The sequence below is a fragment of the Sturnira hondurensis genome, unplaced genomic scaffold (genome assembly GCF_014824575.4).
Source record: "Sturnira hondurensis isolate 20B ecotype Veracruz unplaced genomic scaffold, ASM1482457v3 Scaffold0006496, whole genome shotgun sequence".
NCBI lineage: Eukaryota > Metazoa > Chordata > Mammalia > Chiroptera > Phyllostomidae > Sturnira > Sturnira hondurensis.
This window is the reverse complement of record NW_028079127.1, coordinates 20,751,105-20,778,097: the sequence shown is the minus strand read 5'-3', so window position 1 is coordinate 20,778,097 and position 26,993 is coordinate 20,751,105. Positions and strand designations below refer to the sequence as shown.

Here is a 26,993-nt window from a genome sequence, read left to right as displayed (position 1 = left end):
CTGTTGAAACCGCGTGGATCTCTCCCTAATGGCTGCCGTGTCCGGGTTTAAACCCCCCGTGCCCATCTTCCTCTGTACCCCTATTTCTGGTTCCTCCCACGATCAGTTACACCTGCCAGTATTTCTGTATTATTACAAGTTCACTGGACTACCATTGTTAGTTTGGGGAGGTATGGCCTCATGTCCTAGAGCCAATCTTCTCCAAGCTCCCACACAGGCGCTGTAACTCAGGGGACCGGCCCCCAAGTTACATCTTGGTGGGGAAGTGACTTCATTCCCCTAGCTCCAAGCCTGGCCACAGCCATTTGACATATCCAAGTGACCTGTCAAAGGCTATAGATATGTTCAATAACCATACCATGGATTAGCTGCAAGGCTGTGGCTGTACAAAACAACCCTACATGTTCCTGCTCCATGTGTCCCTTCCCCCAACTCACACCTGTGGGGGGAAGGGGTGAGGACATCTTATATGTCTCCCCAATATTCCTATACACTTTGAGTTCTGGACACCATTCCAAATCTTTTTTTGACACCCCCCCCCCTTTGCTGCACCCTGTATCAGTCAGAGTGACAAGTAACTGATCAATGTTTCTTTCTCACATGGATGTTTCTCTCCCTCTCTTTCTCGCTCTCGTCCCCTCTCTCTAAAAGTAAATAAGTAAGATCTTTTTAAAAAATAGGGAAAGGTAAAATGTTTAATAGGAAAATGTGCAAAAATCATAGAGAATTCCCCGTGGGAGATACTTTTCCTGCAAGTCCCCCCATCCACCACAGATGAAAGTAAACATGACACGATGTGATCTGCTTGTGGAGGAGAGGTGGCCAGTTTCCCAGAGGAAAGAGGCCTTGAGCAGTGGCCAGTTTCTCAGGGGAAAAGGTGTTGAGACCCCTCCTCCAGGGGCTTTTATTGGGTTGTAGTACACAGGAATACGGGGCAGCAAGGATCAAACAGTAGATGACATTTCAAAGAAATCTGAGGGCTTAGTCTGAGTCAGTGTCTGTCAGGAAAGGGTGTTGTAGGAACTTTGGGAGACAAACTCATTTCCTCTTGGACCCTTATCATATGGATGAAAGCACTCTTAGCAGAGTAGATTTCACAGGTTTTTCAGGAATTCTTTGTGATGCCAGATTTCTCACCCTTCCCTGGACACACTCTGGCAAGGCAAAGAACTGTAACCCACCCCATCAGGTATTCAGGCTTAAGTGGATTAGAGCCAGGAAGTGCTTCTCCCAGAGGACCTGGGGACTCAGGCTATGTCACATAGCCAGGGGGCAAGAGTCTATTGCTCATTCTTTGTTGCAGCACCCCCCCGTAGTCCTTCCATGAGGCCTCCCAAGTGGTTTAGTCCCGCTTAGGTTGCTCCCTGCTGTGAGGAGACTTACCCGTGAACTTCTGTCAAAGCTTTGGGGGCAGAGAGGAAACTGAGGCAGTGTTTGCTACCAGAGACAAGTTTTGTCTCCTGTGGGTTCCATTCCAGAGGTCACTCGCTCATCCTTAGCCACCGGCCGGGGGGGGGGAGGGGGGAGGGGGGAGGGTTATGGTTACAATTCCTGAAACCAGGCGGAGGGGTCCACAACAATTCCCCAAAGAAATTTCAGTATATATTAAAAAAGTAACTTGAACATGCATTGAAAAATTAAGTGAGGTTCCCCTGTCAGGACACAATGACTAAGTTATGTGTTCAGTTCCTGGTTGGAGTGTGTACAGGAGGCAACTGATCAATGTTCTTCTCTCACTTTGATGCTTCTCTTTCTCTCTCTCTCAAATCAATTAAAACATATCCACAGGTGAGGATTTAAGAAATTATTTAAAAAGATATTTACACCTTAAACAGTGCATAAATTGTTACAACTGTACTGGAGGGCAATCTGGCAAAGTTAATTCATTCACCACATATTTACTGAGTGTTTGCCAGGCATTGAGAAGGGTTCTCAGTGGGGTGGGGAAGGGGTGATTTAGCCCCCTTAGGAGCATTTGGAAATGTTGGGGACATTTGGGGTTTCTATGCTGACTTGGTGGTACCATCAATGTTCAGCACCTACAAAAGGTGGGTACTAAATATCCTGTACTGGGTGGGACAGTGCAGCGTTTTCATCCAATTATTTGTTCGCTGTTTATTCTTTCTTTTCCTCTTTGCTGTGCTCTCCTGTGGGTGCAGCCAAGCTCCTTGCCCACTAACTTTAGGCCATGCAGTTTGCTTTGACCAGATGGAAATGGGAAGATATGAGACTGTGCTATTTCTAGATGGAGGTATTAAGCAGAATCCTCTGTTCTTCTCACTCTCTTGTGCCATTCATCATAATTAGAATATATTCAGGCAGTCATTCTACCTGGGTCCTTGAACGAGCACCAGATGTGAGAGAAGGGAGCAGAGATGAATCTGGCTAAACACAGCCAAGCCAGACCCATGAGTGGATATCAGTGTTTGTAGTGAGCACTGAGATTTGGAGTTTGTTTGCTGAGCATTATCAGCAAGGCATAATCTGAATAATACATGGAATGGGAAAGAATTGCCCCTCCAAATACCTTAAGCATCCCCAGTCTCTGCTCCAGAAACACCAGATAGAGAAAAGAAAAACTGGAGCTGTGTGATGAATGTGCACAGTCAACAAATAATCACATCAAGAACTGTACAATTGTATCTTGAAGTAAGTGCCCTTAGTGGCAAGTTGAAAGGTGGGATGAGAAAGAGGAACAGGAGCAATGACTTCAAATGGGAAGGTACTGAGAGTTTCTCCAAGGAAATAACATTTAAGACCTGGGGGCGAGTAAAAGTGAGACTCAGAGTAGGGGGAGGTGTTTCAGGCTGAAGGACCTGTGTGGGCAGAGCAGGAAGAGCTGGGTTGGCCTGGGGCCTGGAACACAGGGAGCTTGGGGCAGAGGGCCCTGGCCCAGGAAGGACCATAGGCACCAGGGAACGGGGCCTGGATTTCACCTAAGCATAGTGAGAGCAATCCAAGGGTTTAAAGAAAAGTTACTTGGTAAACATGTTAGTTCTATCACTGGAGTCAGTTCAGCCACTGGTCTCTAGAAATGGACATTGAGTTCCAAATGTAACCAGTGACAAGATTGCTCACGTGGAACTCCTACTGCTGTTCACATTATGGGGACTTGGTAAATAGCAAAAATCAGAATCCAACCCTTATACTGTCTGAAAATGGAAGGAAAGGAAACAATGGCTCAGGGGATGCATCCAAAATCAGCTGCATTTATAAAACACAGTTTAAGACTTATAGTTTTACTGAGCTTCTATTTGAGCAATTATATAACCACTTAAGTATAGTAGTGATGCTGGCAACTTGGATATGCCAAGAGAAGCCATAAAGTGCTTCCTTTAAATGAAAAGGTTAAAGTTCTTGACTTATAAGGAAAGAGCAAAATATCATGTGCTGAGGTTGCTAAGAAAAAAATCTGTGAAATTGTGAAGAGGGAAAAAGAAATTTTGTGCTAGTTTTGCTGTTATTCCTCAAGCAGCAAAAGTTGAGGAATGGTAAGTGCTTAGTTATGATAGAAAAAGCATTAAATTTGTGGTTGGAAGACATGAACAGAAAACACATTCCAAATGATGGCAACATGTTGAACCAGAAAGCATTGAGCCTAAGAAAGTTCAGAAAAGGATCCTTGAAATCAGTGACACCAAGACACTTACTGCAACTAGGGGATGGTTACACAGATTCTGGAACTTTATCATCTCACATCCTCATAAGAAGAAAGATGAGGAGAAGAAGAAAAGAGGAGGAGAGGAAGGAAGAGAAGGAGGAAGTGGGGGAAGAAGAAGAGAAGAAGAAGAACAACAACAACAAAACAACAACAAGGGGAAGGGCAAGGAAAAGGGAAAGGAGAAGGAAGAGAAAAGGAACAAGGGTGAGTACAGTGCAATAAGGTATTTTTATAGAGAGAGACTGCATTCATATAACTTTTATTAAAGTATATTATAATTGTTCTATTTTATTAGTCATTGTTATTCTCTTATGGGGGGAATTTATAAATTAAACTTTGTCATAGTGCATAGGTACAGAAAAAAGCATAATATATATAACTTTTGGTACTATCAGCTGTTTTAGGCATCCACTGGAAGATATAGCCACCGTGGATAAGGAAAGAACACTATAATTGCTCTCTAGTGGCTTGCTTGTGCCTCTGTAATTGCCATGAAAAGCCACAGTTGGGCTTTCCTGCTGTTCCCAGAAGGAGGAAGAGAGAGAAGGCACATAGCTGGACACTAGCTGGACCAGCCTACAGCAGCTTAATACTAGGGGACCCTGAGTCACACAAGCAAGCCCTGCCAAGTAGAGCAACGTTGTCCAGTTTATTTCAGCCCATTTCAGCTAACATCAACTACAGAATTACTGCCCAGCCCAGGCAAGATCATTCAAACCACACTCTATGAAGACACTGGACTTTCACTTTCATTGAGCAATAATGAGGAGCCCCTACCTTTGAGTATCAATGGAAGCTAAGTGGATAACCAGCTATTCTACCCCATCTGGCAATAACCAGGCAGTATCACCCTTTCTCTGCTGGGGCGGTGTCAGAGAAAGCCAGTAAAATACAAAGTTTAAACAAAAACCAGAGTCTTATAATATAATTTAAAATGTTCAGTTTTTAATAAAATATTACTCATCATACCAAGAACTGGGAAGATGTCAACTGAGTGAAAAAGACAACCAATAGATGCCAAAAGCAAGGTAACAAAAGAATTATCTGGCAAAGATTTAAAGCAGCCATGGTAAAAGTTCTTCAATAAGCAATCACGAACATAACTGAAATGAATGAAAGAAATAAACTCAGCAAAGAAACAGAAAGTTTTAGCAATAAAATAAAAACCATAAAAGAAATCAAATGAAAATTTTAGAATTAAAAATACAATTTCCAAAATGAAAAGTGGGGTGGTTGGGCAGAATGGAGAAAACAAGGTAAGAATCAGTGAACCAGAAAAAAAAATAAAAATTACCAATTCAAAAAACAGAGAGAAATAGATTTTAAAAAATAAGCAGAGTCTCATGGAGCTGTGGGATTATAACAACATATCTAACAGTATTGTCATTGAAATCCTAGAAGGAGAGAAGCAAGAAGGCAGGCCTTAAAAAGTGCTTAAATAATGTCTAAAATCTCCTAAAATTAGGGAAAAGACATAAACTTGCAGATTTTAAAAGTATATTTTATTAATTGTGCCATTACAGTTGTCCCATTTCCACCTTTCATTCCCCTTCACCCTGAACACCCCCTCCCACCCACACTCCCCCCCTTTAGTTCATGTCCATGTGTCGTAAGTTCTTTAGCTTCTACACTTCCCACACTACTCTTGCCCTCCCCCTGTCTATTTTCTCCCCACCATCTATGCTACTTATTCTCTGTAACTTTCCCCCCTCCCTCCTCCTCCCACTCCCCTGTTGCTAACCCTCCATGTGATCTCCATTTCTCTGGTTCTGTTCCTGTTCTAGTTGTTTGCTTAGTTTGCTTTTGTTTTAGGTGTGGTTCTTAATAACTGTGAGTTTGCTGTCCTTTCACTGTTCATATTTTTATCTTCTTTTTCTTAGATAAGTTCCTTTAACATTTCATATAACAAGGGCTTGGTGATGATGAACTCCTTGAACTTGACCTTATCTGAGTAGCTCTTTATCTGCCCTTCCATTCTAAATGAAAGCTTTGCTGGATAGAGCAATCTTGGATGTAGGTCCTTGCCTTTCATGACTTGGAATACTTTTTCCAGTCCTTTCTTGCCTGCAAGGTCTCTTTTGAGAAATCAGCTGACAGTCTAATGGGGAATCCTTTGTAGGTGACTGTCCCCTTATCTTTTGCTGCTTCTAGAATTCTCTCCTTCATTTTCATCTTGGCTAATGTAATTATGATGTGCCTTGGTGTGTTCCTCCTTGGGTCCACCTCCTTTGGGACTCTCTGAGCTTCCTGCATTTCCTGGAAGTCTATTTCCTTTGCCAGATTGGGGAAGTTCTCCTTTATTATTTGTTTCAAATAAGTTTTCCACTTGTTGCTCTTCCTCTTCCCCTTCTGGTACCCCTACAATTTGGATGTTGGAAGGTTTAAAGTTGTCTTGGAGGTTCTAAGCCTCTCCTCATTTTTTTGAAGTCCTGTTTCTTCATTCTTTTCTGTTTCTTCATTCTTCATCCATTCTTCATTCATTTCTTTCTTCCTTCTGGTCCACTCCATTGATTTGAGTCCCAGTTTCCTTCCCATCACTATTGGTTCCCTGTGCACTTCCCTTCATGTCACTTACTTAGTGTAGCCTTCGTTTTTTCATCTAATTTGTGACCAAAATCAACCAATTCTATGAGCATCCTGATCACCACTGCTTTGAACTGTGCATCTGATAGATTGGCTATCTCTTGGTCACTTAAAAGTATTGGCTCTGGGGCTTTGATTCGTTGTTGTGTTTGAGCCTTTTGTTTGTTTGTTTGTTTGTTTGGTCTGGTTGTGCCTGTTATGTAGTGAGGGGTGGAGCCTTGGGTGTTCACCAGGGTGGGGCAACCCAGTTGCTGGGTTGTGACGCTGTGTGTGGGTAGAGGTCAGAGAGGGAACAATGGTGTTTGCTCCACTCTCTCTGGGATTTCAGTCTCTACTGCCGCTTCCCACAAGCAAATTGGGCCCTTCTGGTGCTGATTCCTGGGTGGGTGGGCTCGTGCATGTTCTAGGACCCTATGGGTCTCTCCAAAGAACTCTCCTGTGATGCTGGGAATCTCTCCCAACACCTCAACCCCCACAAGTGTTTTCAATCCATGCTTTTAGGCTTAACTTCCCATTGCTGGGGCTGTGGGTCATGCTGTCTGTCTCACTGCCCATTTTTGCCTGGTTTATCTGTGTACAAATGTGTGAGTACGGTCAGCCGGCCTCCCTGTACACCTCGCTACATCTGCTCATTTCCTCCTCACTTTTTTCTGCCATGACCCCTCTCCTGCCAGCTGCTGACTCTGCCCCTCTTACCAGTCTGGATGAATGGATCATTGTTGAACTTCTGTACAGTTAAATTTTCTGGCTGTTCTGATTGTGCTTTTGTTTCTAAATCTTTGTTGTCCTTAAATTTGGTTGTGCAAGGAGGCACAGTGTTTCCACCTATGCCTCCATCTTGGCCAGAGGTTTCTTTTAGTTTATTCTTTTTGGAATTTGCTCACCTTTTAAATCTGCAAGTTTAGACTTCGGGCCAAGATGGAGGCTTAGGTGGACACACTGTGGCTTCTCACAAAACCAAAATTAAAGACAACAAAAATTTAGAAACAAAAAACAACCAACAGATAGAAAATTGAACTATATGGAAGTCCAACAACCATTCATCCAGACTGGTAAGAGGGGTGGAGTTGACGGCCAGTGGAGAGGGGTCGAGGCAGGAAAAAGCAGTTGTTGGCAGACTCAAGGCACACAGTGGCAGGTAGCAGACCCTGGACACAGGGAGGCAATGAGCAGACCCAGTGAGGTGCAGAAGGCGGCTGGCTGACCACAGCCACTCATTTGTACACAGATAAACCAGGCAAAAATGGGCAGTGAGACAGACAGCATGACCCACAGCCCCAGCAATGGGAAGTTAAGCCTAAAAGCATGGATTGAAAACACTTGTGGGGGTTGAGGTGTTGGGAGAGATTCCCAGCATCACAGGAGAGTTCTTTGGAGAGACCCATAGGGTCCTAGAACATGCACGAGCCCACCCACCCAGGAATCAGCACCAGAAGGGCCCAATTTGCTTGTGGGAAGCGGCAGTAGAGACTGAAATCCCAGAGAGAGTGGAGCAAACACCATTGTTCCCTCTCTGACCTCTACCCACACACAGCGTCACAACCCAGCAACTGGGTTGCCCCACCCTGGTGAACACCCAAGGCTCCACCCCTCACTACATAACAGGCACAACCAGACCAAACAAACAAACAAACAAACAAAAGGCTCAAACACAACAACGAATCAAAGCCCCAGAGCCAATACTTTTAAGTGACCAAGAGATAGCCAATCTATCAGATGCACAGTTCAAAGCAGTGGTGATCAGGATGCTCATAGAATTGGTTGATTTTGGTCACAAATTAGATGAAAAAACGAAGGCTACACTAAGTAAGTGACATGAAGGGAAGTGCACAGGGAACCAATAGTGATGGGAAGGAAACTGGGACTCAAATCAATGGAGTGGACCAGAAGGAAGAAAGAAATGAATGAAGAATGGATGAAGAATGAAGAAACAGAAAAGAATGAAGAAACAGGACTTCAAAAAAATGAGGAGAGGCTTAGAACCTCCAAGACAACTTTAAACCTTCCAACATCCAAATTGTAGGGGTACCAGAAGGGGAAGAGGAAGAGCAACAAGTGGAAAACTTATTTGAAACAAATAATAAAGGAGAACTTCCCCAATCTGGCAAAGGAAATAGACTTCCAGGAAATGCAGGAAGCTCAGAGAGTCCCAAAGGAGGTGGACCCAAGGAGGAACACACCAAGGCACATCATAATTACATTAGCCAAGATGAAAATGAAGGAGAGAATTCTAGAAGCAGCAAAAGATAAGGGGACAGTCACCTACAAAGGATTCCCCATTAGACTGTCAGCTGATTTCTCAAAAGAGACCTTGCAGGCAAGAAAGGACTGGAAAAAGTATTCCAAGTCATGAAAGGCAAGGACCTACATCCAAGATTGCTCTATCCAGCAAAGCTTTCATTTAGAATGGAAGGGCAGATAAAGAGCTACTCAGATAAGGTCAAGTTCAAGGAGTTCATCATCACCAAGCCCTTGTTATATGAAATGTTAAAGGAACTTATCTAAGAAAAAGAAGATAAAAATATGAACAGTGAAAGGACAGCAAACTCACAGTTATTAAGAACCACACCTAAAACAAAAGCAAACTAAGCAAACAACTAGAACAGGAACAGAACCAGAGAAATGGAGATCACATGGAGGGTTAGCAACAGGGGAGTGGGAGGAGGAGGGAGGGGGGAAAGTTACAGAGAATAAGTAGCATAGATGGTGGGGAGAAAATAGACAGGGGGAGGGCAAGAGTAGTGTGGGAAGTGTAGAAGCTAAAGAACTTACGACACATGGACATGAACTAAAGGGGGGGAGTGTAGGTGGGAGGGGGTGTTCAGGGTGAAGGGGAATGAAAGGTGGAAATGGGACAACTGTAATGGCATAATGAGTGAAATATATTTTAAAAAGAATAAACTAAAAGAAATCCATAAAAAGTGCATTATAATTAAACTTTGAAAAATTAAAGCAAAGAAAAAAATCTTGAAAGCAGCCAGAGGAAGAATACTTTACTTGTATAGGAAAAACCATTAGAATGATAGAAGCCTTGGAACCAGAAACCATGAAGTCAGAAGGAAGGGGCACAATTCGTTTCAAAGTGTGAAAAAAGAAAGAACTGTAAATTCAGAATCCTACACGCAGTGAATATATACTTCAGGGATGAGTGGATGATCAAGATATTTTAAAGAAAGCTGTGAGAATTTGTTTCTATCAGACCTACTGTAAAAGAAAGGTGATAAAATTCTCTAAGCAGAAAAAAGAAATGAAAAACTTGGACATGTGGAAGGAAGAATATGATAAGCAAAAATATGGTAAATTCAATAGAGTTTCCTTCCCCTGAATTTTCTAGATTATGTTTGATTATTAAAGCAAAATTATAACACTGACTGATGTGGTTATAATTGTTGGTAGAGGAAATACTTAACAATTATATTATAAATGGAGTGGGGTGGGTAAAGGGAGATAGGAAAGTAAGATTTCCATACCCTTCTTGAATTGGTAAAATGATACCAGTAGGCACAGTAGACAGTGATAAGCTGTGTGTGTGTGTGTGTGTGTGTGTGTGGTACAATACACAGAGTAATCACTAAAAAGTTATATAAATAGATATATTAAAACACTATAAATAAAATGAAATTATTTAAAAATTCACAAGAAGGAAGGAAAAAGAAGACAGAGAAATGAAGAGCAGGTAACAAACAGAAAGCAAAATGGAAATGGAAGACTTAAGCACTAACATATCAACAATTACATTAAGTGTAAATGACCTAAATATACCCATAAAAGACAAAGATTGATCAATGAATTTTAAAAAAGACATGACCCAACTATATCCTCTTTGTAGGAAACTTACTTCGAATACAATTATATAGGCAGGTTGTAAGTAAAAGGATGATAAAAGAGTACCAAGCTCTTTGCTTCTTTTATTTTGCTTTTTCTTTGGACTAGGGAACAGTGAGGTTTTAAGTTTTTTCTCCTGCTTTGCAATTTCTCTGGTTCTTCATAGGTTCTCCGTGCCTAAAACTTATTATGCAAAGCCTGGTGTTGGTGTAGTTAACAACAATTAAGGTATTAAATCATAAAGGAATGTATAGGACTTTCCCACATCAGCCACCCAGTGAGGTCAGCAATAACACAGATTTGATTAGTTTGTGGATTGAACATACAGCCAGCATGAAATTAGCCAATGACCAAGGGGGGACTGACAGGAATAGGAAGGAACAGATCCTTAACTGATGACTTTGGTGGAAAAATGGGACACAAATCCCACTTTTCACCAAATAAGGTTTCCTGAGCTGTGGACTTTCTTGTAATTTACAAAAGAAAGCAAAATCTCTAATCCCTTCAAATCTTACTATGATGCATTGCTTGGTGCATTGTCATTGAGTGCTTAAACTTTTCTGCTGCTAGACAAAGGGATAATTTGAAATATTGGTGTAAGTGTTGGGAAAGTGGATAATCTAATGGCTGATAGCACAACATTTTGCAAGTTGTTTTTTGTAAATTGGTATCTAATTCTTTGCTTGCAGGAGCAAAAGCATTGGTGGAAAACCTATGTTAAATGCCCACTAATAATTATTAAAAACAAAATTGGATGAGAAACCACTGTTAGTTTGGACAATATCTAGCAAGAAATTTAAGGTATTGAGTGAAATTCCTTTAAGACAACACCTTTCATTCCTTCCACTTACCTTCATGAATGTCTTAGACTGAATTCTCAAGAAGCCAAAGTCTAAAACAAAGATTAAGTGGTAACATTTTATTTGGGCAGGTGGGTACATTTCAGGTCATTGAAAGAGAGAGTAAGGGACAAATGCAAGCCAGGCAGCAAGGGACAGAAAGCAAATACAACATTGTGCATTATTAGACTGGTCACAGTCTTACAAGAAACCTGATTGGTTGCTCACTTATGTGGGACATTTCTGCATTTCTGGAAAGATTGCATGGAACTATTCTTTCTTGGAATAGTCTGTCAGGAAAAGAAAAGGCAAGGAATTAATCTGTGGGCTTGTAACCATATCCTGTCTTTCATTTTTCAAAATTTGTCCCTGGAATGTTAACCGTACACACTTTCAGGTTATGTACACGCCACTCTGGGATGTTGGTGAATTCAGAGCCTCTATGAGCTGGATAGGGGAGTTGTGACTGGGATGCAGCTGCTATAAGAAGGATAACTGGCCCCAGCTAGTGTGGCTCAGTGTATTGAGTGCCAGCCTGCAAACCAAAGGGTCGCTGGTTTGATTCCCAGTCAGGGCACATGCTTGGTTTGTGGGCCAGGTCCCCAGTAGGGGGAGAACAAGAGGCAACCACATGATGTTTCTCTCCCTCTCTTTCTCCCTCTCTTCCTCTCTCTAAAAATAAATAAATACAGTCTTCAAAAAAAAAGCATAACTTAAGGCAGTGTTGAAGCCTAACCCATGCCCTAGGAGAGGCCAAGACACCAGTAAGATTAATTAACCCAGTGAGGATGTCAGGTGGAATTCTACACTGAGAGTTTGCTAGGCTTCCACATTACTTCTTTTAAAGAATTATAGGGGAAGTCTCCAGGGGATAAATACTGTGAATTTAGTTTCTTAGCAATTCTATCTATATATATATATATCTACCTATCTACCTACCTATTTATGGACTATTCATTCACAACTACATGAATTGGAAATAACCGCATAGCCCTATTCATTTCATTTCAAGATCAATTCCATTGAAAGTTTACTTTTCTTGTATACTATTTATAAAATGCATAATATATTTATGTTGTTTTGATCAACCATGTACTACTGTTGAATGATAATCTACAAAGAATTTTAACATTTAGTTCCTTAGGATAGTAGAAAGTTTGCATTTTAATTTATATTAATTTTAGGGGATTATGGTAGATAAAATATTTTAAATAAAAATATTTTTATATTGGGTTAAATTCTTTAATAACTATAAAATAGTTATTAAAAATAGTCATTAAAGCCCTGGCTATGCAGCTCAGTTGGTTAGAACATTGTTCTGTGCAATAAAGTTTGCCCAGTTCGATTTCCAGTCAGGGCACATGCCTAGGTTGCAGGTTTAATCTCTGGTTGGTGCGTGTATGGGAGGCAACTAATTGATGTTTCTTTCTCACATTGATGTCCCTTTTTATCTCCCTCTAAAATTAATGGAAACATGTCCTTGTGTGAGGATTTAAAAGAAGCTGTGAAAAGGGCTTATAAAACATTATGAAGTTTCCTCAAAAAATTAAATATAGTATCAGCATAGGATCCAACAGTTCTACCTCAGGCAATATATCTCAGAAATTAAAATTGGGGGCTCAGGAAGATATTTGTACATCCATGTTCATAGCAGCATTAGTCACAATGGCCAAAAGGTGGAAACAACCTAAATGTCCTTCGACAGATGAATAAACAAAATGTAAGATATACATAAAATGGGATATTCAGCCTTAAATATCTGGCACAGATATTTAAGGAATGAAATTCTGACACAGAGGATAAGGTGGATGGATGAACGTTGAGGCCATTATGCTATGTAGCATATTATGCTATGCTAAGCCAGTCACAAAAAGTCAAATACATTATGAATTCCACTTCAATGAGGCACCTGAATAGTAAAATTCAGAGATAGAAAGTAGTCTTTTACATACATTATTGCTAATCTTCATAACTTCTTTCCAGGTCCTTTTTGCCTGTAAGGAAGGTCTCTTTTGAGAAACCCACTGACAGTCTGATGGGAACTTCTTTATAGGTGACTGTCCCCTTATCTCTTGCTGCTTCTAGGATCCTCTCCTTAATTTTAATCTTGGGTAATGTAATTATGATGTGCTTTGGTGTGTTCCTCCTTGGGTACAACTTCTTTGAGACTCTCCGAGCTTCCTGGACTTCCTGAAAGTCTGTTTCCTTTGCCAGATTGGGAAAGTTCTCCTCTATTATTTGTTCAAATAAGTTTTCCACTTGTTGCTTTTCCTCTTCCCCTTCTGGTACCCCTATAATTTGGATGTTGGAATGTTTAATGTTGTCCTGGGGGTTCCTAAGCCTCTCCTCATTTTTTGAATTTTTGTTTCTTCATTTCTTTCTGTTTGGTTATTTCTTCCTTCCTTCTGATCCACTCCATTGATCTGAATCCAGTTTCCTTCCCATCACTAGTGGTTCCCCACATTTTCTTTTATTTCACTTAGCATAGCCTTCATTTTTCCACCTACTTTGGGACCAAATTCAACCAGTTCTGTGAGTATCCTGATTACCAGTATTTTGAACTGTGCATCTGATAGGTTGGCCATCTCCTTGTCGCTTAGTTGTATTTTTTCTGGAGTTTTGATTTGTTCTTTGGTTTGGGACTTTTTTTTGTCTTGACACACCTGTTACGTACTAAGGGGTGGAGCCTTAGGTGTTCACCGGGGTAAGGTAACCCATGTCACTGTGTTGTGATGCAGCATGTGTGGAGGGGGTCTGAGAGGGAACAATGGTGCTTGCTATACTCTGCTGGATTTCAGTCACTTCTCCTGCTTCCCACAAACAAATTGGCCCCTTTTGGTGCTGATTCCATGTGGGTGGGTTTGTGTACATCCTAGGACCCTGTGGGTCTTGCCAATGAACTCTCCCATGCGGTTGGGTGTTCCTCCCACTGTTGCCTCAACCCCCACTGGTGTTTTCAATCAGTGGTTTTAGTCTTTATTTCCCCAGGCTGGGACCCTGGGTTCTGCGGTCTGTCTCGCTCCCCACTTTTGTCTGGTTTATCTGGGCATGAATGTGGGGCTGCTCGTCTGCCAGCCGCCTTGCATACTGAGCCAGTTTCACAATCCGCAGCCTCACTGGGTCCATTCACTGCCATTTTGCCTTGAGTCTTCTCATCAGAGCTGCCTGTCTCTGCCCCTCCTACTGGTCTGGATGAATGTGTCTTCTTTAACTCCTTGGTTGTTGGACTTCCATACAGTTCGATTTTTCTATCTGTTCTGGTTGTTTTTCATTTTTAAATTGTTATTGTCGTTCTTTTGGTTGTGCAAGGAGGCACGGTGTGTCTACCTACACCTCCATCTTGGTTTCCACCTCCGAAACCATTACGTTTTATGTTTTAATATTTACTAGCTGCCTATGACCTTTGGAAAGTCAATTAATCTGTTACCATGATCACTTCACTTCAAAAACAGTATCAACTTCATAGAAGTATAAAACGATAAAATATGATCCTTCATGAAAAGTTTTAGAATAATGTCTGGCACAAAGCAAACAATAAATTATCATTCAGTTGATATGCAAGGACAAATGAAATCTTCACAGTGCTTTTGTTAAGGAAATGGGATTGGGGGAAGGTGTTAGTTGAGTATAAGAGAAATTTCCTACTCTACACTATGGACCCTAAGAAAGAAAATATTTACTAAAAAGGGCTACTGGTGGCCAACTGGTCTTAAATTAGAAAACAAACAAACAAACTGGAGCCTAGCAGCCATGTTTACACAGGAACTTCTCGTGCAAACTGCACTTCATGGAGAAAGCTGTGCTGAACTACCTGCCTGCACTGTTTCTGCTATCTGAGCCAACAATTTGGAGCTATTCCTGGAACCCTATTTTGACCCATAAGACTGAGTCTTTCCCCATCCAATTGGAGCTGCTCAGCTATGTTTGCTTTTTCACTGACCAGAGTGGCTCCATTAGGAACAATTAGGGCAGTGCCTTGTGAAGTACTGAGGCTGCGACGACTTGGAGCCCTCATTTGCATGAGGAATCAAGGGATGAATATTAGATAACTGGGAAGAATGGACCGAAGAAAATTAAGTGGACAAACCATTAATGAACCAGGTGCGTTATAGAGCCTTCTGTCTATATAAGCCAGCTCCCGCCCCCTGTCTCTGGAAGCGAGACATTTCCCCAGCATGTGTTTCATGCAGGGCAGACCAGCATGAAACAGTGTAGCAGGGAGAAGCATCCACCCAAGGCCTCTTCACAGTTGTGCAGTATCATAATTGCTATTTTCCACTGAATAAAGCTTCCTTTTTCACCACATCCCAAATTGTTATTCCCGTTGGCGTTGAATTGCCACCAGCGACCACTGGTGAACAAGATGTGTGAAGTAGTATAATTTAAAAACAGGTAATATCAATATACAGAGACGGCGTTAAAAATTTTTGCTCCCATCTTACCCCACATATTCTTATTTTCCCCGTTACTTTTGCAAATATAACGCATTGTTTTCTATCTCATTCTTAAAATGTAATCTCCACATTTCCCAAGTTAAATGAAGTGCTTGCACCACCTCCAAGCCACGGCCCCACTTCCGTCACTCCCACCTACCCTGAAGGCCCTCTTTCGAGTTATTTCCGGGCCGTGGGTTGAGGAAGATCCCCCCCCCACCCCGCGGAAGCCCCGCCCACCCGCCCGGGCCGTTCTCAGCCCTTTCCCAGTGCTTTGAGAGCTCTCCTCCGCTTTGGAGGCCGTGGGCGGCACCCCAGGCAGCGCGGCGGACAGCCCGGCTTCCTGCGCGCCGATGGCCTCGGAGGACCCCAGCGACGGCAGTAGCTTTGGCCCTAACGGGCGGAGTGGTGGTGGTGGCTGCAGTTTAGACCCACTGTAAACTGGTTGCTTGGTGAACGCCCTTAGCCGGCCACCCTCGCTGATAGTTGTGCAGCCGGCGCCATGTCTGTGAGCGAGATCTTCGTGGAGCTACAGGGTTTTCTGGCTGCCGAGCAGGATATCCGGGAGGTGAGCCCCTTCTCTTCCCATCCCCTTTCCTTCTTAGGTGGGTCATAGCACTCAGCCCTTCTCCGTCGCTCAGTCTTGAGCTGTGGGGAAGCCGCTCTCGTGTGAGCCTAGGGCGCGTTTCTTCTCCAGCTCCTATTTCCGATCTCGTCTCCTCGGAGTCAGTTTTCCTCCCGTTTAGCACTAGTTTACGTCAGTGACTTAGTTCTTATGACTCAGACAACGTGTATATTAGGTTTGTTGTTTTCAAAGCACCATCTAGCCTCTCCTTAAAACTATGGCTTCTCATTCTACGTAGGATAAAAGTCCATCTCTGTGGACTTTTATGGCCCACAGGCATGTGGGCGTGTGTGTTTCTGTCTCCATTCTCATTTTATGCTGTCTTCTGTTGTATATTATGTTCACTTTCCCTCCCTTTCATTTCTCCAGTACCCTAAATTGTTGCCTGCCTCGGAGTTTTTGCATGTACTCTGCTGTTCCCGAAATTTGCTTCGGTTGACTCTTCCTGGTTATCTTATATTCATCTCTTGATTTCACAGTTCAGATGACCTTTTTTCTTGTCATGCTTACTAGTAACGCATTAAAATTTTAAGAACTTTGTACGATTCTTATTTTTTCAAGCATCTGTCTCCCTCAGCGTCCTCTAAACTGCCGGAAAGAAGGGGACTATACTTGGTTCTACACTATTTACATAATGGGTAGCACATAAATGTACTCAGTGAATATTTGTAAAATGAATGAATGAAAAAATGTCTTGCATTTCATTCTTCTCTTTACAAATTAGGTTTAGCTACCTTATCTCCTTTGATTTTTTTAGTGTTCCTGTGGCATAGTTAGGGTGGGTGGGTATTTCTTATCCTCTGAAAGTTAATGAGAAACCTAAGGCTTTTGAATGACCCCCTGAAGGTCTCATAGAGGAAGTAAGTGGGAAAGTCAGGATTCAAACCTGGGTGTTTTCTGTACCAGTTAAGGACTTGTAAAGATTGTTAGTGTTTTGAATTGGTTTGAGGCTGTGATAATAATTATGTTTAATTTATATGATACTTTGTTTTTTATTTTTTTCTAGGAAATCCGAAAAGTAGTACAGAGTTTAGAACAAACAGCTCGGGAGATTTTAACTCTACTGCAAGGGGTCCATCAGGGTGCTGGGTTTCAAGACAGTAAGTGCTTTGTTTTGATTTCGAAGGTTTTAATATGATTAATCTCATTTAAAGAGTTACTTTCCATCCAAAAGACATTTCCACTTTGTATCATCTTATTATGAAAAATGTTCCTCATGCTTTATGTTGACTAAATTTGGAGAAGTAGGTGAGTTGATTATTTTCAGAGGTTTACAGAATGCTGTGTTTTGGTTGATTTTCCACTTTTGTATTAATATGGAATGTTTTTTATTGTGCTAGATGAACTGATTATAATGGTGGTAGTATCATAGCTCACTTGTGTATCTAGCAATTTTTATTTGGCACTTAAAAAAAGCCCCAACCTTTCAGTCATTGAATATGGCTTAAAGATTTTATTTATTTTTTTTCAGAGAGATGGGAAAAAGGGAGAGAAACATGGTTTGGCTGCCTCTCAAATGGTCCCAGCTGGGGACCTGGCCTACAACCCAAGCATGTGCTCTGACTGGGAATCAAACCAGTGACCCCTCAGTTTGTAGGCTGGCACTTGATCCACTGAGAGACATGAGCCAGGCCGAATGTGGTTTAATATGTATTTGTAGATAGGAAATGACCAGTGTAAAGTGTTCTGAATGTGTTTACAGTTAGCACGTTGAATGGAGATCAATTTTAATAAGTTAGGACATGGAACCTCCATTGTAAGATGTAGCCAGCACAACTGAAAGAGTTGAAATACACTTTCAGATAGAGAATTATGGGATAACGTAAATTACAGGTGTTGGAGGCATGTCATTTTTCTTAATGATTTGTAGTTGGTCAGCCTAATTGAGAATAATTGATAAAACTTCTTTTTTACCAAATAATAAGAGCTAGAAGCAGTTCAACTTTAAGCCTCCTTTGAACACTGTCTAGGAAAGCATCTGGTGCACATTTCTGTAAGGATGAGATGATTTATGATGGCTTACCAGTGTGTTTCCTAACATTCCCTTTCAGGAAGCTTTTTATTTATTTTTCAGTATTGGTTACTCAGTAGAGAAACTAGAGGTGAAATTTTGAAAGCCAGGTTAAAAAGAAGAGATGCATACCCCATATTTAGTCATGAGGTTTTGCAAAAAAGTTCATTTATTTCCAGGTAGACTGCATAGATTATTAAGCAAGAACTGTGTTTGGAATTTTCTAAGTCTCGAATTTGTATGTTTATCTTTTTTTTGATCAGTTCCAAAGAGGTGTTTGAAAGCTCGAGAATATTTTGGTACTGTAAAAACACATCTAATGTCTTTGAAGACCAAGTTTCCTGCTGAACAGTATTACAGGTTTGTAAAAAAAGTAGCACTATTTTATAATATTAAGTAAAAAAGAAAGGCAGAAAAATAATATGTACTGAACAATTGCCTAGAATTAGGTAAAAATCTCTCTACATAGAAGAACAGAAAGAAAAAGAATCAAACTGTTAATGGTGGTATTTTAAGGGTGACAAAATTAGTGATTTTTTATTTTCAAAATTTTCTTTAGAAATGTATAATTTTTGCAATGAAAAAGCAGTTGAAAATATTTGTCATGTAAAGTCAAAGTAGAGAGCATCTTTTTAGTATATTTAACTTACTTGTGAAATTGGATGAACTATATCTATGCTATTAAGATTATGGGGTTAGGTGACAGAATGTATATAGATTTGAGTTTAACCTCAAAGCTTGAATTTCACTGCCAAGTAATATATCTACCTAGTATTTTATGCCGTATGTTGTTGAATTGATACTACCATTTATTTTAAGGTGTTCATTATTTTATGTACCTCCACAGAAGAAATATTATTGACAGTCATAATTGTGAAACATGAACATTGTAAAAGGAATCCTGATTTCACAGACGTTAAACAGAAAAACTGCATCTAAATATTGATGAAATATGGTTAATATAAGAACCTAAAGTTTCTACTTATGTTTCTTTTTTTCCTGAAAAAAGATTCCTTTAAGACACATATATGGGCAACAAATAGAATAAGTATGTAGGGAATGGATAGCACAATCACATAGCATTGTTTAAAGCAGAAATAGGTAAACTACTTGTGGCCTGCTGCCTCTGGAAGCTGAAAAAAGAAAAACAACTAAATAAGAATATGTAACACAGACGGAAAGTGACCTACAAAGCTTAAAATATCTACTATCTGGGCCTTTAGGGAGAAAGTTTGTCAACCCCCCCCCCCCCGCCCCGCCCCACCCCGCCCCACTAGTGACTGAAGCATAGAAAATAAGGATGGCAGAATTGTCAGGGTCTTTAGAGATCACACCCAGGCTGCCCTACAGCTGATCTTGTCCTTGGAAGATTTTGTTTGGCCCTCATTGCGTTGAAATCTTTTCCAAATTTGTTGCTACATTTGAAAATCAGGAGGCATATCATAAATATCCAGGGGGTGTAATTGCTTATTTCTTTTTCAGGCTTCCAGCTTAGTTTAACTGTAGTATCCTGAGGTTTTAAGTCTATTTAGTGATTGCAATTATAGTTATTTCTTGTATGTATGAATCAGGATTACCTTGATATCCTACACTCAAAATGTAGGAATGAGCTAGGTGTTGAAGCTGATGTGCAGTTGTTTTCATCAGTCTTCAGTTGCCAATATTTATTTTTCTCAGAGTAGTATCATTGTTCTTATTCATTAAACTTGTCATCTGTAGTCTTCAGTTGTAAATTTTTGTGTTTATAAATTGGATCATGCTTATATATTAAACTTAATAAGTAATTGTCATGAATTTGAACTTGTAGTATTTATACTAAATCCATCCAATACATTTAAGTGTCGTATTGCTCATATATATTTTATATATTGAGGCTTCATGTAAAATTTTATTTGAAAAGGGATTCCAATTCTAAAATGTTTGAATTTGACTGTACTAAACATATCTTTTTTTAAAGGTCTCTAATCCATCAACCTAAATGTGCTTGTATTCATGTAGATTTCATGAGCACTGGAGGTTTGTGTTGCAGCGCTTGGTCTTCCTGGCAGCATTTGTTGTTTACTTGGAATCAGAAACACTAGTGACTCGAGAAGCAGTTACAGAAATTCTTGGCAGTAAGTGTCTTCATTGGTGTTGATCTGCAGATTTGGGCACGGTAGGCTAATTTTTGGTGGGGGGGTGGGTTGTTGGCTTATGCTTTCTATTTATTATAACAAATGGGAACTATATGGAAAACTAGTTACTTGGAAACACAAAAACTAAAAATATGTAGGGGCTTGTTCTTTGTACCTGGATATTTTGTTCGTAAATTTTAGTTTTAGAAAATTTTAAGGCTATAGAAAAGTTGGAAGAATAGTACAGTGAACACCTGTTTACACCTTAGTTTCCTCACTTATGTGTCTTTGTGCCTATATGTGTGCGTTTGTGTCCTCCAGACAACCATATGAATTCAGTTGCAGGCTTCTCTGTACATCTTCTGAAAACAGCTATTATCTGACATAAATAGATACCATTCTTTGTGGTATTACTTTTTGAGAAATAATGGAAGGGAAAATTGAATTTTGCTTAGGAGTGAGAAAAATTTGCAGTAAGGTGTAGTTGGCAAGGTTAACATTTTATGTCAAATGTAATTAAAAATAAAAATTATTAGAAAAAAGGGTTTGTGATCCATTTCTTTTCCAGTTACTTGGAGGAACTTTTTTGTGTGTGTGTGCACATTAAAAAATGCTAAGGCTTAATTTGTATTCATATCGTGACTTTATCTTTACTTTAATATTCTTTTAGTTGAGCCAGATCGGGAGAAAGGATTTCATCTGGATGTAGAAGATTATCTCTCAGGAATTTTAATTCTTGCTAGTGAACTGGTAATATACTTAGTAATTTTCCATTTTTTTTTTTTGTATATTTTTTTAATTGAAGTAACATTGGTTAATAACCTAGAAATTTCAGGTGTACAGTGTTATAACTAGGTATCTATATACTCTATGGCATGCTTGTTTCCGCAACTCTGACCCCATCTTGAGTAAACACCACCAGTCTGTATCTATGAGTTTGTTTTTGTTTTGTTTTACTTACTTGTTTTTAAAATTCCACATACAAGTGCAAACACATGGCATTTATGTTTTCCATCTTTTTTCACTTGCCATAATACCCTCAAAGTACATCTATGTAGTCACAAATGGCAAGATTTCATTCTTAGGGCTGAGTAGTTTTCCATTGTAAATGTACCACTTCCTTGTTCATTCATCCATTGATGAACACTTAAAATTTTTTCATGTTTTGGCTGTTATAAATAATGCTTCAGTGAGTATAGGGGGTGTATGTCTTTTCAAATAGATGTTTTTATATTTTTTTGATAAGTAGAATACGTAGACCTTATGATAGTTCTATTCTTAGTTTTTTTTAGGAATCTTCATACTGTTTTTCATGGTGACTGCACCAGTTTACATTCCCATCGGCAGTGTGTGAGGGTTCCCTTTCCTCTGCATCCTCACCAGTATTTATTATCTGAACAACTTAAATAATTTTAAAGCTCTCTTTAAAAGGCACCCTTTACTAGTTTATATACCAATTATGAATCACTCTTTTCAATTACATTGCAGTGCCTTTCATAAGATTTTTATGAGGCCACACTGAGCAGATATATTCAATTTAGTCTTTATCCTTGAAATAAATACATTTGTATTTAGTGGAGAATTTAAATGTTCATTTAAATTTATTTACATTGTCACCTAAACTTGTCCCTAATTAATTTTATTTAATGAGGTTTTATTATAGCTTATTTTTTTCAGTGCATCTTGCCATGTAGTTTGCTTGTTTCCATTTTGGTTTTGGAATTGTTTGTTTTATTCACAACCTCTTAAACCCAGTGAGCCCTCTTCTGTTTTTTGAAGTCCCAAAAATCCCGTAAAACTTTGAATATTAAGCCATTACATAAAGCAAAAAATTACCTTTTTGATAGTAGCCATTCTAACAGGTGTGAGGTGATGATGTCACTGTGGTTTTAATTTGCATTTCTCTGATGATTAGTGATTTGAACATCTTTTCATGTACCTGTTGGCCATCTGTATGTCTTCCTTAGAAAGATGACTTCAGATCCTCTGCCCATTTTTTAATTAGCTTTCTTTTGTTGAGTTGTATGAGTTCTTTGTATATTTTGGATATTAATCCCATTTGCAAATATCTTCTCCTACTTGGTGGGTTGTCTTTTTTGTTTCATGGATGGTTTTCTATTCTGTGAAAAAGCTTTTACGTTTGATATAGTTCCATTTGTTTTTGTTTTTTGTTTCTCTTGTCTTTGGAGATATTCACAAAAACACTACTAAGACTGTCTTTGTATTTTATTGTATCAAGTCTTACATTTAACTCTTCAATCAATTTTGAGTTAATTTTTTGTAGGTGTACAATAGTGTTCTAGTTTCCTTCTTTTGCATAAGACTGTCCGGTTTCCCCAACACCATTTATCGAAGAGACTTTCTGTATTGTATATTCTTGGCTTCTTTGTTGTAAACTAGTTGTTCATACATGTGTGGGTTTGTTTCTGGGCTCTTATTTATTTCTGTTTTAATTGTAGGTGGGATCCTTTTTTTATTTCTCTTTTTAATAGTTCATTGTTAATATAGAGAAATGCAACAGATTTCTGTATATTGATTATCCTGCAACATTACTATTTTTGTTTATTATTTCTGATAGTTCTTCTTGGTGGAGTCTTTAGGATTTTCTATATGTAAAATCGTATCATCTGCAAGTAGTGACAGTTTTACTTCTTTGGTTCCAATTTGGATGCCTTTTATTTATTTTTCTTGCCTAATTTCTCTGGCTAGGGCTTCTAATACTATGCTGAATAAAAGTAGTAAGAGTGGGCATCCTTGTCTTGTTCCTTATCTTAGAGAAAAAGCTTTCAGTTTCTCACTGTTGAGTATGAAATTAGTTAGCTATGGGTTTGTCATATATGGCTGTTATTATGTTGAGGTACTTCTATACTGATTTTATTGAGAGCTGTTTTTTTTTTTTCTCATAAATGGCTGTTGTATCTTGTCAAATGCTTTTTCTGTATCTATTTAGATGTTCATATGATTTTTTAGCCTTTGTGGGGGTTTTTTTTGGTTTTTAAAAACATTTTATTTCTTTTTTTGTTATTTTTAGAGAGAGGAGAAGGGAAAGAGAAACAGAGGGAGAGAAACATCAATGTGTGGTTGGTTGCCTCTCACATGGCCCCCACTGGGAGCTGGGCAGACAACCCAGGCATATGCCCTGACTGGGAATCGAACTGTGACCCTTTGGTTAGCAGCCTGCGCTCAATCCACTGAGCTACACCAGCCAGGGCTTTTAGCCTTTGTTTTGTTAATGTGTACCGCATTGATTGATTTGTAAATGTTGAACCATCTTTGTGTCCCTGCCATAAATTCCATTCGATTATGGTGTGTGATCCTTGTAATGTATTGTTGTATTTGATTTGCTAGTATTTTGTTGAGGACCTTTGCATCTATGTTTGTCAGAGATAGTGACCTGTAACCTTTTTTGTTGTTGTTGTTGTCCCTGCCTGGTTTTGGTTTCAGAATAATGTTGGCCATGTAAAGTGAGTTAGAAAGCATTCATTCCTCCCTCTTCAATTTTTTGGAAAAGTTGGAGATGGATAGGTATTATATTTTGTTTCTTTTTATTTTTTATAGATTTTATTTATTCATTTTTAGAGAGAGGGAAAGGGAGGAAGAGAAACATTGATTGGTTGCCTCTTGTACATGCCTCCTGACCTGGGACTGAACCTGCAACCCAGCCATGTGTCCTGACCGGGAATTGAACCGGCAATGTTTTTCTCTGGAACAATGCCCAACCAACTGAGCCACAGTGGTCAGGGCTTAAATTTTCTTTGAATGTTGATAGATTTAACTAGTAAAGCTTTCTGGTCCTGGAGCCATTTGCTGTTTTGATCTTATCACTTCACTGTTGTTTTTTAAAGTGGGTACAAAAGTTCAGGGTGTCTATTCATTTATAAACCATCTGTTGATCACCAGATAGTCACTGACTGTATGTGTTATGTTTTGCTGGTCATCAGAGAAATGCCAATTTTAAGGATGAGGTAGCTGTGCATATTTACTAATGTGTAAATTAGTAAAAGGTGATAGTACTGCTTTGTTTCAAAATAGTGTCAAAACATGTTCTTGGTAACTGTTAATTCGTGTAATTGTTTTCAAGAACAACTTACCTGTATAACTTTATGAGTTATTCTTGCTTTTATCCCTTAATCTCTTTCCTGAGAAATTATGTTATAAAAATAATTCTAAAGATGAAAACATGACCTGTTACAGGGTATTTACTATAGGTTTACTAATAATAATTAAGAAAAATAAATTGTAGACCATAAAAACTCCAACAAAAAGGGAATGGTTTCTTAAGTCACTATGTTAGTAATAAGCATTTGTCAAAAATGTAATTATCGAAGACAGTATGGAAAAGTTTTGTTGCCCGAGGGTCTTGTAATGGTGATTTGGAGGACATGTTAAGAAGGAGCCATGTTGTAATGCATCCCAGTTTCTCTTTCCTTGTATAGTCAAGACTGTCTGTCAACAGTGTGACTGCTGGAGACTACTCCCGGCCTCTTCACATCTCCACCTTCATCAATGAGCTGGATTCTGGTTTCCGCCTTCTCAACTTGAAAAACGACTCCTTGAGGAAGCGCTATGATGGCTTGAAGTATGATGTGAAGAAAGTAGAGGAGGTGGTCTATGATCTCTCTATCCGGGGCTTCAATAAGGAGACAGTAGCAGCTTGTGTAGAGAAATAGGAAACTCTACCCATGCCTAGCCCTGCTGATCTCAGTGGTTGCCAGTGAGGGTGAGCACAGTACTGCTCACCATAGTTACCATGCCCCATTGCTAAGCACCACGCTTTATTTTTTTGGCCAGTTGTATGGTGTGTATCAGAACTGAGACATTTCTTTGGGGGTAAAAGAATAGCCTGTACAAGGACAGGTTTTTTTTGTTGTTGTTTCAGTGAATTTGCTCTCCAATCCAGTTCTGTCAAAAAATGCAAATCTCAATCTCTTGGTAAAGTTCCTTTCTTGTTTACCCTGATACCAATTGTCTTGTGTCTTCGGAAGTGGTCCTTGATATTTTCTACACCCATACACAGGTATAGCCTGGGTATAGTATGAAAACATAATTAAAAAGAATGGTTGTTAAGCAAAGGAAACTTATATTTTCTTCCTGTATTTTAAGCCTGGTGAATAAATCAGATGTTGAATTTTTTTGCAAGGGAGTTATAGCTCCAGGGTTCTCTCTCACTGCCCTCAAAATATAGAATTAAACTGCAAAGTCAAGTTCAAGATATTGGTAAGTTTTTGTGCTAAAGAATTGAGTAACATCATATCATTTGGCTCTGTTTACTGAGAGGGAAGATGGGTAGGGCTTAAAGTTTTAAACACCTTGGTTTCTTGATGTTGCCTTAACATTTTGCTGCTGCAAACATTTAAAAATCATTTTCACACACATCTTTAGCACTTCACATGATAAATTTCTAAAGATTTGAAACCTTTTCCTTAGCAGCCAGCTAGACTGTTTGGTGTGCGAGTATAAAGCCACCCAGTGAAGTTAATTTGCTTCATTGGTATGTTCTGAGAGGAAAATGCTGTGCTTTGTTCAGAAGAAAGAGAAAAACCTTGGATTAAAAAACAAACAAACAATATACAACAGTTGATTGGTACCGTTTTTTAGAGTAAGCAGTTTTAGGTAGTTAAAGACTCTCCAACAGATTTAGATTTACAGTTTTGGGCAAGTCACGTAAATCTTGTTGGCACACTCTTTCCCTCCCCATTTTCAGGAAGTTCTAAGAATATTTGCTGTGTCATTTTTACTGTCGGATTAAAGTTATTAAAATGGTGACAGTCCACAGTTTTTTGGAGCTGAAAGGAAGGTGGTAGTATTTCCAGAATAATCTGAAGATTTTAGATGTATCACCCTTCCAGTTTGATTTATCACCCTTATCCAGTTTAGATGTATCACCCTTCTAGTATCACCCTTCCATGCCTGATTCCAGTTTGAGCTTCCTGTTTATACAGTGGGATATTTGGCATGGAAATCAAAGCTTTTATCAGGTTGAATTAAGTACTGAACAAATTTTCCATCATGAGGAAAGGAGTAGAAATGAGGCATATATTGCTGTACATTGTTGGATTTTAGAGAACTTCCTGACAGCTCTTTCTTCAGAAGAGTTTGTAGAAAGAAAAGTGTTAGGATCTATAAAATACTTACGATGGTCACCTGCATTGTGCAATAATAGCACTGTCTGAATTGAGTATAATAGACTTTTGATTACATGATCACACACAGGCAGTAAATTTGACAATAGTTTTCTTTGCCTCTTACGTAAATTGATTCTGCTTGAGAATATTAAAGTTCTCAGAAGAAGCTGTAGGTTTTAGTTTCAACAAAAGCATTTTAAGTGTAGGAGCACATTCTGGTCCTATAACTCCCTTTGAGACTTTGGAAGTGTCATGTTTATAATTATTCATTTGTGTTTGTTGCTAGCTTATTGTAAAGCAATTAAAAATTTGGGGGGGGGCTTTTTCATAATTTAGTGTGCTGCTGTGAGAACTTGTGTATATGGAAAATAAATTCTTTTTAAAAATTAAAACATTAAAAATTTTTTTCAATTATAGTTGAGAGTAAATTCTGAATTTTTGAGGCAGAAAGACCAGGGGTGATAAGCGCAAACTGCTGTGTATTAGTGAAAATAATTAAAAGGACAGCAGGCACATTACTGTTCTGTAACTTGCTGGTTACATTTGTGTGATCTACTTTGATTGTGAAATTATAAGTATTTTAACTGAAGTTGTTGAGAAGCATTGGCTCTGGTTTTGCTGTACCAGAATTGCTTTATTTAGTTTTAGAAAATCAAGCAGGTTAGAGAAAAGAGAGATGAATTAGTGGGTGCTTTTTCTTCATAGACTTAGAAGAAGAAGAAAAGAACTTAAAACATTATGAGATTTGCCCTGTCTTAAACTTGAACAGTAATATGA

General features: G+C 39.2%; 1 protein-coding gene across 4 annotated transcripts; it reads left to right on the top strand.

The window, feature by feature from the left end:
* Positions 1-15,619: 15,619 nt before the first annotated feature.
* On the top strand, positions 15,620-26,629 carry TSN (translin). 4 transcript variants are annotated; one of them, XR_005067016.1, is made up of 7 exons: positions 15,628-15,909; positions 16,973-17,066; positions 18,241-18,337; positions 19,976-20,091; positions 20,762-20,841; positions 24,528-25,925; positions 25,986-26,629. XR_005067016.1 is itself a non-coding variant. In XM_037049834.1 (6 exons), the coding sequence occupies exons 1-6, from the start codon at positions 15,844-15,846 to the stop codon at positions 24,759-24,761; spliced, it is 687 nt and encodes a 228-aa protein (XP_036905729.1). In that variant the 5' UTR covers positions 15,628-15,843; the 3' UTR covers positions 24,762-26,629. The 4 variants fall into 4 exon arrangements, 2 of the variants coding, with proteins under 2 accessions (XP_036905730.1, XP_036905729.1); XR_005067015.1 differs by having other exon boundaries at positions 25,969-26,629; XM_037049834.1 differs by having other exon boundaries at positions 24,528-26,629.
* Positions 26,630-26,993: the final 364 nt, after the last annotated feature.